The sequence below is a fragment of the Sapajus apella genome, unplaced genomic scaffold (assembly GCF_009761245.1).
Source record: "Sapajus apella isolate SASKATOON/1434 unplaced genomic scaffold, GSC_monkey_1.0 scaffold1, whole genome shotgun sequence".
NCBI lineage: Eukaryota > Metazoa > Chordata > Mammalia > Primates > Cebidae > Sapajus > Sapajus apella.
In genome coordinates, this window is record NW_022436941.1 from 43,278,441 (window position 1) to 43,294,032 (window position 15,592).

Below are 15,592 nucleotides of genomic sequence, written 5' to 3' on the forward strand. Positions count from 1 at the left end.
TATCAGTTCAATTTAATATTCACTGAGCATTCACATAGAACCAGGCAGGCAACTGGCTGGACACTAGGGAGCAGAAGAGACATGAGAGCCTCTATCCTCTGAGAACTCACAGGTTATTATGAAGCAGAGAGCAATATATATGCACATTAAAATTCAGTGTGATAAGTTTCATGGTAGAAATAGAGCAGTAAATGGGGTTCAGGGAAGAACACAGTGTACTCCCTTTATTAAGATCTCAGAGCTGGGAAAGACCTCAAAAGTTTATCCAAATCCCCCACCCAAACTCTTCATCTGATGCTTGAATCTTCTCTCCATAATGTCCAGTAAGGAGGTGGAAAGAACCAATTACCACCAAAAGCATTTCCATTAACTGCTAACTCTACCTGCTATGTTTTATTTCTAAATTAAGAGACTTGTTTATCACCTCACACCAATTAGGGTGGCTGCTATCAAAAACCCAGACAATGGCAAGTGTTGGCAAGGATGTAGAGAAACTGCAATGCATGTGCACTGTTGTTGGGAATATAAAATGGTGCAGCTGCTGTAGAAAACAATATGGCAGTTCCTCAAAAAAAATTGCCATATGATCCAGCAATACTACTTCTGGGTATACATCCAAAAGAATTGAAAGCAGGGTCTCTAGGAGGCACTTGCACACCAGTATTCATGGAATTATATTCACAATAGCCAAAAGGTAGAAGCAACACAAAGGTCTATCCATGAATGAATGGATAAACAAAATGTGGTACACACATACGATAAAAAATTATTCAGCCCTTAAAAAGAAAGAAATTTCGGTCACATGCAGTGGCTGATGTCTGTAATCCCAGCACTTTGGGAGGCTGAGGCATCTGGATTGTCTGAGGTCAGGAGTTCAAGACCAGCCTAGCTAACATGGTGAAGCCCCATCTCTACTAAAAATACAAAAATTAGCTGGGCATGGTGGCAGGCACCCGTAATCCCAGCTACTCCAGAGGCTGAGGCAGGAGAATCGCTAGAATGTGGGAGGTGGAGGTTGCAGCAAACCAAGATGGCACCATTGCACTCCAGCCTGGGTGACAGAACAAGACGCTGTCTCCAAAAAAAAAAAAAAAGAAAGAAAGAAATTTTAATGCGTGCTACAACATGGAAGAAACTTGTAGACATTATGGTAAGTGAAATAAGCCATTCACAAAAAGGCAAATTCTATATGACTTGACTTATGTGAGATATACAGTGTAGTCAAACTCACAGAAACAGAAAGTAGAATAGTGGTTGGCAGGGGTTGGTGGGGAAAAGGAGTGAGGAATCATTCAATGGTATAGTTTCAGTTTTGCAAGATGTGTAAGTTCTGAAGATAAGTGCAAAATAATGTGAATATATGCAACACTACTGAACTGTATAGTAAAAATGGTTAGGATAGTAAATTTTGTTATGTGTATTTTACCACAATTTTTTTAAAAGTCTGATTTGAGAATATAGATACAGAGTTCACCTACGCTAACACTCAATTTTGTAACATTTATGACCCAGGATGAGATTACCCTGGTTTCTGTATATGACGTGAGGTAAAGAAAAAGAAGATAATTCATCTGAGTAGAAGTATACTTCACCTTTGAGTTCCATTGGATGCCATCCAGTCATCAAACAGTTTCATGGCAGCAGTGCAGCAGTTCTCCTGTTTGTAGGTGCAAGCAAACCGTAGCAGGACTGACCGAAGCTCTCGCATAGATGGAGTGCCCTCATCAGTCCAAGTTTGTTGTTTAATTTGGTTTTGAAGTAATTTAAATACTCTGGCCTAGAGAGGCAAAATAGATTGTAACGGCTTAATAATAATGAGGACAATCAGAAAAAATCAAGACAATTACAGCCAAGTGCAGTGGCTCATGCCTGTAATCCCAGCACTTTGGGAGGCCAAAGTGGGCAGATCACCCGAGGTCAGGAGTTCGAGATCAGCCTGGCCAACATGGTGAAACCCTGTCTCTACAAAAAGACAAAAATTAGCTGGGCATGATGGCAGCTGGCTGTAATCCCAGCTACTAGGGAGGCTGAGGTGGGAGAATCACTTGAACCTGGGAAGTGGAGGTTGCAGTGAGCTAAGATCACGTAATTGTATTCCAGCCTGGGCAACAGAGCAAGACTCTGTCTCAAAAAAAAGAAAAATAAGAAAAGAAAAGAAAAGAAAAGAAAAATATCAAGACAATTAGATCTCTTTTCCCCAACATTTACCCAATGAGGAATAAAAAAAAAAAAGCATAGATATTACTCATTAAGTATTAACTGGCATATGAAGCCCACATACAGCTGGGATGAAACCATTCAATAACAAAGGTTATGCATAAGGCTGCTAAGGGGGACTTTTACTGATGTTAACTCAGAAAAAAATTAATGACTTCTGTGCAGTAGGAAACCTTTATGCTGCATATACTCAGCTAGAAGTTATTTTCATGCCAAAAAGTATCATTTATACCCACTGCTGGAAGGAAGTCAGAACTTCCTGACCTTGTCACTTTAGAATCTACAAACCCATAAAGCAATGAAAGAAATTTTAAATATGCTTTACTGATGTTTAAATGTTTCTGAATCCAATATTAAAAGTATATTTAACACTATCAACTAGTTTGATTTTATAACAAATTAACCAAATTAGCAAGAACCTGAGGTCTGCAGGAAAGAATAGTTGTTTATAGTTTAGTTTTTCCCCCAGGTTTTTATTTAAAAACCTTTCAAACCTACAAAAAAAGATAGTACAATGAACACCCATACACAGTTAATCTAGATGCACCAGTTTTTAACATTCTTACATTTGCTTTGTTTCCAAGTTTGTGTAACACACATATACACACACATTTGTTTTTTTCTTGTTTTAGCTGAACGATATGAAAGTGAGATATAGATATCATATTTCATTTATAAATACTTTGGCATGCAACTCACAGATATCAGAACATTCTCTTACAGAACCATAATACCTTATCACACTTAAGACAACTAATAGTTATTCATTAATATCATCTACTATCTCGTCTATTGGTATGGGATGTCATTGCTAAATGTATACTTGCAGTATTAAGGTACTAACAAACAATTTTTCTCCACTTAAAAACACCAAAGCTGTTAATGGTATGTGAAAGTATTTCCATACTGCAAGTTGTGCAAGGGGAAGGGTGAGGAAACATGAGATTTAAAAAGCATCATATGAAATATACTTTTATGAATGCCACTAGAAGGAACAAACATTCTGATATAAAAAATGTTTTTAGGTATTCTTTAGAAAACCTTCATGGCTATATAAGGAAAATTAAAATGAAAAAATTTCAACAGATGACCCCTCTGCAGGAATCAGCACGGGTGTATTTCTTCCCGCTGATACTTCTTTACCTCCACCACCATTGTCACATCTCGTCTCAAGCAATCATGTACCACAGATGACCACATACAAAAACACTTAACTTCAGAAGTTTAGCTCAAGTTCTTCACAGATCATTGCTTTCTTCCTTTCTTTTAGGTATTGACAGTGAGTACCACTGAATACCACTGCCAATACCTAAAATGAATCAAATTTGAAAACTTTTAAACTATTGAGGCCATTTTCCTAGCAATGACTTACTCTGAATAAGCTTCTTGTGGAGTTGAATTTGAGAATGAAAAAAAAGAATCTGCAAGGAAAAAGACTCAAGGTTTGTAACAACATGTGAACTCACTTGTGTTTGTTAACAAAAGCAATAAAACACAGAACAGACACCTTGTGGAATGCATAAGTGGTAAAGCTTTAGAGTCATCAGGAGAACATGAAGTGGAAAAATATTTGCTATGCTGACTGACAATGCAAGCAACAGACAAGCAATGGAGACAATCCCACTGGACACACCTGACTTCATTACTATACAGTGTCTTCATTGGCCTTACCTTCTCAATAACATTATAATAGAAACCATCCCAAATTACTGGAGAAAAAAGAAATTTAGAACCTACTTATGACTGTCAAATAGAAACAAATGAAGAATGTAAGAAAAAAATCACATGCTTGAAATCCTATGTTTTAAGACTCAGTGAAGAACGATGGCAATACGCATTGAGAGTTTACTAAAACACAAAGGCAGCTATGGAAAAAATGGCACTTAAAGTCCTGGAAGCAAATGAAATCTGACACTTGAAGATGGCTGTGGCTAATTCCTGAGCAGTTACACCACTGAATTACAGTGAGCAATTTTACTAGTCTCTGTACTAAATCATTAAGATGAGTTCTCAAAATAGTTGTTTAAATATATCTCAAATTATAGCATAAAACATTTTATTTTTAAAAAATAATTATATTTTTAGAAAAATCCTGCTGTTATATCATTTTTATAAGTAATCCGGGTTTATTTTTAATATTAATATTAATGAAGCATAGCATGTGCTTCAAGTTACCTTTCCCTTTTAGAAATAAAATGAAATGTTTTTCTATGACTCCGAATTAATTTTTTTTAGATTTAAGCTCATTCAACAATAGAATCCAACCGTATGATTTTACAAAGTGAAATGGCAAGTGGAGAGAGAAAATAAATTGATGGGTTACACAAGCTACAAACACTGGATTTGTAATAAAATGTAACAACAACAATAATATAAAATTATTTTAAAAATGAAGCAGACAGGGAAAGATGGTAGCCCTTATGCTGTATATTATATTTTGATTTACTGCTTTAATTTTACACTGATATGCCCAGGGGGTTCTTCCCTGGGTCAACTGAATTTCTTAAAAGTGAAATATCAGTTTTTATTTCAAAAGGTTTATCCCACCAATGCCTCATATGTAAAAGAATGACAGATTTGTAAGTGATAAAACAGGAATATGGCTAGTATCAGATGTTAACATCAGATATGAACAATTTAACACAATTGAAATGTGCCTCCAGACCCTACCCAACACCACAGCATCACAAAATGCAGCATACGTCATGTGCAGCCTACATAACAAAATGACCAATAAATGTATATAATGCTCTGGTTACAATGATATAGAAGTTAAATTAGAAAATAGTCTTAGACACTAATACATCTGAACATTGTATCCAAGGATTCAGAAATGTCTGCCATCCTAATTCCTAACTGTAGAGTGTCAGATTTCCTAGTTTCAGAGTTTTGATGCTACCAGAATGCCCTAACATTAGAATAAGAATGTTAAAGAGACACATTCTCCCTCTTGATGAACTAAAGTTAACTGGGCTTTTAGCTAATCATATGAAGACATACAGCAGTAAAAGGGCATCTAATCTTGGAAACACATACTAAGCCTTCTGCCTTTGCCCTCTATCCATCAGTGCCTTGGATCTCTCCTTGAGGTATGTTCCTAACAAACACATACCTGCTCAGAAAGCTGGAAATCAGCTGGTATGAAGATGCAGTTGAAGGAAGAGGTAAGTATCAAGTGCTTCCTGAGCACTAGGCTCTAAACTGAGTTAACAGAGAGGCAAGGAGAAGACTGGCTTCTGCCATTATGAAGTTTAACTGGGCGGCTTCAGAATCAGAAGATACTCTGCCTCCTCATAGTGTATATTCAGAACCAACACCGCCCTTTAATAGTGAAAAAAAGTGAGTGATACACAGTAATATTATTTATTGCTACCTGTAATAGGTTGAATAGTATTCCCTCAAATTTTGTGTCTTCCTGAAACCTATGAATATGACCTTATTTAGGAACAGGGTCTTTGCAGGTACAATCAAGTTAAGATGAGGTCATACTGGATTATGGTGGGCCCTAATCTAAGAATCGGGAAATTTGGACACAGAAACACAGGGAGAACACTGTGTTGACAGAGGCAAAGGCCATGGTGAGGCACCTACATGCCCAGGAATATCAAGGATTGCTGGCCATCACTTGAAGTTAGGAGAGGGGCACGGAATAGATTCTTCCTCAGAAGGACAAACCTTATTCTGCCAATACCTTGATTTTGTCCTTCTAGCTTCCATAGCTATGAGAGAACACATTTCTGTTATTTTATGACATCAAGTTTGCAGTAACTTGTTTTGATAGCCCTAGAAAATTAATATACTACCCCAAATGGTATTGATATGATACTAATTACCTCCAACATAATTCTATACAATAAAAGACACTGGTGCTGGGATAACTAGATATCCATACTGAAAAGAATGAATCTTGGTATCTATCTCACACCGTCCACAAAAATAAATTCCAGATGGATCATAGATCTATCTGTAAAAGATAAAATAATAATTTTCAGAAGAGAAAACAAAATATCTAGGGGTAGGAAAAGATTTCATAAGCTAGATTACATTAAAATTTAAAGCTCATTTTAATAAAAAATCATTAAGACAGTAAAAAAAGCAAGATGGCATAGGAGAAGATATTTGCAAATATACATGACCAACAAAAGATTCATAACTAGGATAGATAAAGAACTCTTACAAATCAACAAGAAAAAGGCAGACAATATAATAGAAAAATAAGCAAAAGATAAGCATTTCATAAAATTACATCCAATGGTCAAATATATATCAAAAAGAAATTCACCTTCACATCAGTAGAAAAATGTAAATTAAAGTCAAAATTGCAATACCACTATGCACCTATCCCCATGGCTAAAATAAAAAAAGATTCAGTATGAATGATAATTACCAGCAAAGAAATAGAGCACCCAGAATTCTCACACACTGCTGAGTGTAAATTGATACAACTTTGAAGAACTATTTGACAGTACAGTATTAAGTATGCATATGTTATGACTTAATAATCCCATTTCCAGACATATACCCCATAGAAATGCATAAAGACATTGATGAAAAACACCATAGCAGTGCTATTCATGATAGCTCCAAACTATAAACAACACAAATGTCTAACAACGGTAGCTGAACTGGTTAACTAATGGCCAATCTCTTTACTATACTAACACTAGAAAGTCAATATTGGATTCTAAGTTTGGCCTAAAGAGATGAGTAAGCTATTTGCATACTTCTTGGAAAGGCACATAAATATTGTTTTCCATTAACACTTTAGAGACAAAATATAACTCATAAGTTGACAATTTCACTTTTAGGAGAACAACTAGATGTTGGTTTGTCACTCGAAACCTGAAATGCATGGTCTCCAAGCTTTTCAAAAGAGAATGACAGGAAGAAAATTTTAATTTTTCTAACAAAAGGTATCCTGGAAAGACAACATTGCTAGGACACAAATTAATTTTAAAAATAGCAATATATCACAAAGATCAATCTTTGGAGTGAAATTAATCTGGGTTTGAATCTCGGCTTTCTCATTTACTAAGTAAGTAACTTTAAGGAAGCTATTCAGTCTCCTCATTTACTTAATGGGGGTTGAAACATCTACTTTGGCATTGTGATAGGATTAAATGAGGTAATCTACATTAAGTACTAGCATCGTGTGTAAAAGCACTCAAATGCATTTGTTTCTGGTGTGTTTCACTCATTTATTCCCTCAACATTTACTGAGTGTCACTACTGGCCAGGTCATGTTCCAGGCACTGGTTTTTATTAAGGCTGCTAGCTGAAAGCCTTATGAAACAGAAAATGATAAAAATCTTAAAAATTAGAAAAGACCTCAGAAATCATCTAACTTAAGCATCTCATTCATGGGTAGGGATGGAGTAACTCCTCTGGGGTCAGATCAGAAACTTTTCAGGGAAGAGAGCTTTTCAAGCTCCATATGGCCACTCTGCCCTGCATTCCCTCCCCTCACTGAGAATTATGCAGGTGATGTGGAAACTGATCACAGGAGATGCATAGTAAAACAATAATAGAGGCAGAAAGAAGGTTGTTTTAAGAAATGATTTAATCCAACCCCTTCCTTTTACCAGTGAGAATACCAAAACTCCAAAAGACCTATTCTAATTCTTGGTCTAATACCGCCTTCCTTTCCCTGAAAGCTGCCTTTTTCCTGGGTCCCTGGAAAATCTCACTAGTTTATAAAGCAAACTAAAAACAAATAATTTATCACTCTCTTCTAAGCTTTTAGAGTCTCAGTCAACAGTTTAATATTGAAAGTATCTAAAATAACAACTGTTAAGATCAGGCAGTTGATATTAAGAAAGGTAAAATGGCCTCTGATACTAAGATTCCATCAGTGCTTTGCAAAGAAACATATCCACCATCATCATCATTTAGACAGTTATCAGCAAGAACTCTTAAGTGGAATATTCTCAATATAAACATAATTGTTATTTTATAATGACCACTAGAAAATTAATGGGGAGATCTACTTTGCAAAAGGGCCTATTTCAAGCATTTATCATGCAAAAATAAAACAGGATTTGAACAGAGAAATATTATTCTCATGTGATCTCACTTTGATAGAGGTGTCAAATATCTGTATTTTGATATTCAAACAAGACCATAGCATACTAAGCCTTTATCAGCTCTTCACAGTAAGCAACATCTTGATTTTAAGTAACAATTTCACAAGCAGCAAAGTAAAGAAAATGGAATTTAACTGGTTGCTTTTTCAGCCTATTACTGGCTGAAAATGGAACAGTGAATAACAACATTAAAGAAAAACAAGAAGCTGGCAAAGAGGCAGACTTACCATCAGTCTCGAGGCCAGATCCATGTGTCCCAGTTTTTCAAGGAGGTTATAGATTAGGCCTGTGTGAAACAGGGCTTCAGTGATGGGTGCAGTATGAGTCTCATTTCCAAGATAATTAATCAAATCAAAGGCCCTCTGGAGCGGCACCTTGCCTAGGCTAAAGGATAAAAGAACAGAAAAAGTAAATATGCAGAGACACACGGAAGAACTCTATGCATGCCAAGAGAAAAAGTTATGGTTAGATGATGAGTCTTGAAGACAAAAAATTCAAGCTTACAGTGGCATTCTGTAAAGTTAAGCTAAATATGATTATCTCTGATTAAGTTCATGTGGCCCAAGATTAAAGAAGCATTTCAAGAGAAAGATAAAGAATAGCTCTTTAATTCCTAAGTCTCCTGTAAATTGCTACTGACTTAGCAAAAGTATAATATCTTGGGTTAGAAAAGATGAAAAGTATTAATTTTATTTATTAATTAGTTATATTTCTCAGGAAAGACAGTATAGCATAGAGAGTATCTGAATTTTTTTTAAAAAAATTTTTGTTGGTTGAATGTTGTTCAAACTTAAGACAAAGTCTATTGTGAATTTATGGTGAGTACATTTTAAAAATTAACCACTTTATAGAAATCACAGCTGTAATGGCTGTGACAATGTAATAAGGGTACTTCATAAAAAATGAGACAAAATGGAAATGTCAAGGAAGGTCAGAAGGAATACTCTTCTGACCTGAAGTGTTCTGGTATTTCCAAGGCTTTCATCAATCTAAATTGGTAATATTCTATTCAGAGAACATCTTTACATGAGGTCACTGTCATCTTTGGCTTTGGGATTCTATAATTCATGAGGTGGTTGGGGAGGCAAGCAGTACAGATAAGGAGGCTCCAGCCATAAGAGATGTCCCTCAAAACCAATGGGTAAGCACTAAGCTTCATGCTTAAACCAACCCCTGCTTGAAAATAATTATCTTATGAAACAAAATAAAGCCTGAACTCCTGTATCAGTTTATTCAACAAAATATGTATCCTGTTTTTGGTATCTAGTCATGAATTATTATTAAATCCTGTTTTATTTAAAAGTTCAGTATGTTTGTAGCTAATGTTTTATAAAGTCCCTGGAGGCAAAGCACACGTCTTATATTTTCCCAATCCTCCAAAATTAATTGTACCAATACACGCTAGTTCTTTCAAACTGTTTTTCATATATGTTCTTTACCTCAATAACACTTGTTTAAAAAAAGAAAAAACTCAAACTAAGTATACTGTACCCTGCAAGTTCAAAGATGTTGTTGATAAGGTTCGCTCGGTCTTTGTCACTCAGAACATGAGGATTTCTTTGCAATTGTTTGATCAGTGCTTCCCAATCATCATCTGCGTAGTGTACAATATAATAACCATTCATGTTTATATTGACTTTGACCCATCCCACTTCTTCTGTAAGATTGATGACACCTAATGGAAAAAAAAAAAAATGTGAGACTGAGAGAGAAGACAATCAGGCCAGAAAAAAAAAAAATCACACTAGTGCTTTGTTTGTTTCAAAGTTAATATACTTTAACATTTAATCATTCTAGTAAGAAAAAAAATGCTTGTCTCCAAGTACAGTTATTTTCATGTTAGTGAAGATCAGAACATTCATTCAGCAATTATTTATTTATTGTGTATTATTGGTTCTAAACCAGGTGCTGGAAATCAAATGGTGAACAAGGTAGATATGTCTCTGCTTTTAGGGATCTCACTGTCTAAAGTAACCAGGCAAGTACAGTATCATACAAGCGCTATTGACAGAAAAAGAAAAGACAACATTCAACTAAAGCACAGAGGAAAAATGCTTCACTCTCCTAGGGAAAGTTAGGAGCAATTTCTTGCAAGAAATGGCATGTAAGTTGTCATTCTTCTAAGAGACCTCAGAATAGATAGGTGTTGGCCAAGTGAAGAAAGTATAGTAGGGAACCCAAGTGCTCAAGGCCCAGAGAGAAAGTATACATGGTATCCATGCACGGAACTGGCTTCCGAGTTCATTATGGATGGAGGAGAGAGGGAGAAAGTAAAAGGTGCAGGATGAGGCAGCAGGGGAAGACAGTGAGAGAACTGTGTAAAATGTGTTCCATTTCAGCCTCTGTCTTTTGTCATGTTAGCAAAGGAAGAATAAACAAAGCCATTTAGAAAAGTCACATGATTTAAAGCTAGCAAAATAAACAACAGGGAAGGCTTAAGATCACCTTAGGGACAAATAAGAAATAATAGGGTTAAAATAATAGGAAAGGATGTGCATTTTTTGGGTTTCTACCATAAATGCTGAGAGAATTGTTAGAAATTTCTATGGAATTATGTCAATAATGTACCAATAATGAAGTGTTAAGAGCTAAATGACCACAAATATATGCATACCTTTTTAAAATCCTTAAAACTGCTAATGAAGAAATGTCCTTTAAAGCTGGCAACAAGGATGTAGACTTAATTATAATAGGGATATGCTTCTAAGCATCTTGAGGTTTACCTTTTACTAGAATATAAGCTACATAAACTTACTATTTCATTTACTGTTAATGCCTCAGCCCCTAGAACAACATACCTAGGAGGTATTCAACAAATACCATTTAATTACTGAGTAAAGGAATAAACAATGACTATGTCACAATAAATAGTTTAAATCAAGTCTAGATAAAAGTTTGTGGATATTTATTATGTAATTTTTTTACCCCCTTTTAAAGTAACAAATACTTAAAACAATTTTAATTATAAGAAAAAGAAGAACAGAGATAAAAAGAATAATCTAAACTCAGACAATGATAGCATTTTGGAATGTACTTCTTGGCAAGTTTTTTCTTATACTTGTTTTTAATATTTTATACAGCATATCTATATGCATTTATTTTATCCTTTTTCACCTATCAGACCCCCCCTCACATTTTTGCATTGTCTTTATAAGCAGTGTTCAAATATCTTCATAATATTCCATTTCAAGTTTAACCAATCTCCTATTTTTAAAAATTTAGGCTGTTTTAAAATGTTCACTATCATTATAATTCTGTAGTGAAACTTTTGTATATAAAATGCTTTATTAACATGTTTTCAGCCTAAAGAGTATATACTAAAGATTATTAGTACCTGAAGCCTTAGGGTTTATCAACTTCAAAAACATGAATTACTCAAGTATGTCAGATGCCCTTAATATCTTTGTTATTCGTATTATACTGATACTGCTAAAGATTTTTAAGATGACAGATATTCTGATCATGTCTTAACAAGCTAACCAGTCTTTTTTACTAAAACAATTCCATACTTATTTCTGTTACATTGCTGATATAGCAACAAATGGGAAAGATCAAGTAAATAAGGTTTATTCCTTTTTCGAGGGCAGAATGCAGTTTTAAGGAATACTTGTGATGGCAACAGTGGCTGCTCCAAGTTGGAGCCATTTTTAGCAAACCTATGACTAAGAAAATAACCTTTATTATTGGCTAATAATATCAACACTCTTCAGGCCACCAAACACTATATCCTAAGGAGCTTTTATCAAGAAAGAACCCCTGAGTGGGGCATGGTGACTTACACCTGTAATCTCAGCACTCTGAGAGGCCACGGCAGGAGGATCACTTGAGCCTAGGAGTTTGAGACCAGCCTGGACAACATAGTGAGCCATCATCTTTACAAAAAAATGAAAATTAGTCAGGTATGATGACACGTATCTGTAGTCCCAGCTACTCAGGAGGCTGAGGCAGGAGTATCGCTTGAGGTCAAGTATCACTAGGTCAAGGCTGCATTGAGCTTTGATGGTGCCACTGTACCTTAACCTGGGTGATAGGGCAAGACCCTGTCTCTAATAAAAACAAAGGTAAAGAAAAGAAACAAAGAACCCCAGGAAGAAAGGCTACAGAGACCAAAATCTCCCTTTGCCAATAAAAGGAGACAAAGAATGCTAGCTATGGCAGTTGTTCCACTAGATGGATAGAGAAAACACTGAAATACATACAGAGTATCTTGATTGATAAGCAACTTGCCATGTTGTAAACTTAGGCAAGTCCAGAGTAGAGAGGAGGGACACGGCTGGGAATATACTGGAAATTATTACTGTCATTGAGATGACACAAAATAAAGTAGTACAGCCAACAGCACAAAGACAGAGTTACCATTTAAAGAATCAACATATTAGTCTCTCTCAGGTCTTCTGAATGATCAGAATCGTGGACCTTAAAACCACAGGTATCGAAAAATAATAGCTTTGCACACAAGGGAAGTAACTACATCTTGCAGTTCAAATGTGGATGAGGCTACCCTCATATGTTTTTAATTTACTATAATCATTAACAGATTAACAGTTCAATTTTCAGTCTATTGAGTAGCAAAAAAGAGTAAGCAACTGCAATATTAAGTGGCAGAAGCCCAGATGAAGTAATCTAACAGTGATTTTTAAAACCCATTTGTCAATGAGCTATGAAAATCAACTACTGTTTTACAAAAAAATTAAAGTTCTGAAACTAAAAAACATGCTTTTACTACAAAGTTACAAAATTTCCTATAGAGTTTGCTCTGGAGGGCTGGCATAATACATGCTATTGAACTGTATCACTCCTTGTTCAAAAGCATTCCCTTCTCTAATACCCCTTTCTCCTTTATTAGGAGAAAAAAAGGCAAGAGCAGAAAACGGACATAATAAATATTTTAATTACTATATGCCCTTCCTTCTTTCATCCTAATTGCCTTTTCTTCCAATGATATATCTTTTACTTTCACAGCAGTATTTCTGATAGTGACATCCATTTGGAAACATGAATGTTGTGCATTTGATTTAATATGAAAATCTCCTATAGTTAAAGATCTTAGGTCTGAGTAAAATGTGGTTAAGAAAGAGAGAGAGGAAGCGAAGAAGAAAGGGAAGAGGAAAACTTTTTAAAATACAATTTCCTAATATGTAGACTGGAAAAATGGCCCCATCAGCTGTTGTTATGCACAATAAATATTAACTGTTCAAAATTCATGTGAGACAAGGAGACAAATATATTGACCAAACATCACTCCTATATATGACTGAACTAACAACTAACCCAACAACCCTTGAATTAGAACACGTGAAAATATATTTAAAATAAAAAAGAAAGAAAATACATTAAAGATTTAACCGACTATCAAGCATCAAAATAATACGCTATGCAAAAGTATCATGGTTTATGCCATTCTTTTATGAGAAGCCTGAAGTCACTCCCTCTGCTACCTTTCTATTAAGAACAGAAAAAATAAAAATGCAGTTTCATTAAGAATAATTCTCATTGGAGCATTAGGAACCAAGAAGACTGTCCCCAGGGTAAACATAAGGACAGAAGTTTTCATGTGGACTCTCTAAACCTGAAATGGCAGGAATTAAAACAGCAGCAGCAGCAAGGGAAATAACAGTTGAGAAGAGGAAGTAACAGACACTACTTTCATCAGATACTGGCCCAGTTCCAGCTCTAGATTAAATCAATTATATTCTTGTGAATTTAGTATATTCTTCTTTGCTAAGAAGAGGAAGGGAAACAGAAAACATCATTTTATCAGGCTTTGCATGTTCTTTCCCTAGAAGTTTTTATAGTGAGATGGGAGTAATTTCATTATGGATTAAAATTTGGTAATTCATTATAATACATAAATTTTTGTGTGCCTACTGAGTGCTAAAAGTGATTTACAGTGATTCATAGAGCCATAATCCCTACCGTCAATGGGAGAATTACCTAATTATGAGGATAGATGTAAGTGAACAGTACTTACAGTATATTATGAGTGGAGAAGTAGAGAATGTTATTAAAAAACCTAAGTAGGGCATCTAACCTGTCTTCAGGGGAGGAAAGGTTTCCTGGAGCAAGCAATAGCTGAGCTAAGATCTGAAGAATAAACAGGAGTAGGCCAAGGGAGTGAGGCAAGGGTGTTCTTCAAGGAGAGAAAACAGCATATGCAAAGACCTAAAGACAACGGGCAGTATAGCATGTTTGAGTCGCTGACAGAAATTTTTTGCGGCGAAAGCAGAGAATGCCAGGTAAGGGCCAAGGAGGCTAAAGAAGTAGAATATGAGTTCATCTATGGGGTTAAACTCTCAAAGAGAGTTTAACAAGCTCGTAAGTAAAGACGAGCCACATGCGGTGGCTCATGCCTGTAATCCCAACACTTTGGGAAGCCAAAGCAGGAGGATCACTTGAGACCAGGGGTTTGAGACCAGCCTGGGCAACATGGGCCCTGTCTCTACAAAAAATACAAAAATTAAGCCAGGCATGGTGATACATACCTGTGGTCCTAACTTCTTGGCAGGCTTAGGCAGGAGGGTCACTTGACCAGGTAGTCTCCAAAGTCCCATTCCCTTACTCCTAAGCTACACTCACCCCTCAAAAATAGAGGCTTTGACACCAGATCCAAATTCAAACAAGAAATTTTCCCTTTTCATCAATCCAAAGCATCACTAATGGGTCCTACAGAACACAAGAGCCTTGTGTTTCTTTAGGATGTAAATTAAGAGGGTTTGAGGCTGCAGTGAGCTACGATATTTTCACTGCACTCCAGCCTGGGCAACAGAGCAAGACTGCAACTCTAAAACCAAACCAAACAAAACAAAACAAAGCAAAAAAACAAAAAACAAAACAAAACAAAACCAGAGATAATAAAAGCAGATTGCTGATTGTCCAATTATTTCTAATACCATCAAAAATTAATGAACTATCAGAAAGTTTGCAAAATTTCCTTAATGGTTTCTTGCAAATGCTCCAGCCATGTTTTGGCTGTGCTGCAGGATATAGGGAAATGGAGTTATTTGTTCTCCCTCGGGTCAGAGACTATCCTTTTAGGGGTAATTCAAAGTTAGAGTTTTGTTTATTGAAAGACAGTAGCAATTCCTTGCACCTCCAGCTATGCTATCAAAGATATGATGACATTATCACTACCCCTAGGGATTTTAAATAATTAGATTGTTGCTGCTTTAACTCTCCACTATGGTAAAGGCAATGAAACCGGCATATTCATATATTTCAGGAGGCATCATCAACTGTAACTACACAATAAAAGGGCAGTTCAGTTGTATGTACCAAATCACAAAAGGCAATGC

At 35.7% G+C, this 15,592-nt stretch overlaps 1 protein-coding gene across 3 annotated transcripts in view; it reads right to left on the minus strand.

Annotated features, from left to right (window-relative positions):
* Positions 1-15,592, minus strand: part of LNPEP (leucyl and cystinyl aminopeptidase) — a 111,317-nt gene that overhangs the window by 13,156 nt on the left and 82,569 nt on the right. For 2 of the 3 annotated variants that reach the window (XM_032275679.1, XM_032275687.1), the window contains exons 12-14: positions 9,792-9,975; positions 8,528-8,684; positions 1,591-1,777 (exon numbers count right to left, since the gene is read on the minus strand). In XM_032275679.1, the coding sequence (XP_032131570.1) occupies positions 1,591-1,777; positions 8,528-8,684; positions 9,792-9,975 (528 nt within the window). The remainder of the gene's footprint in view (positions 1-1,590; positions 1,778-8,527; positions 8,685-9,791; positions 9,976-15,592) is intronic. The other variant, XM_032275669.1, reaches the window with a different exon arrangement.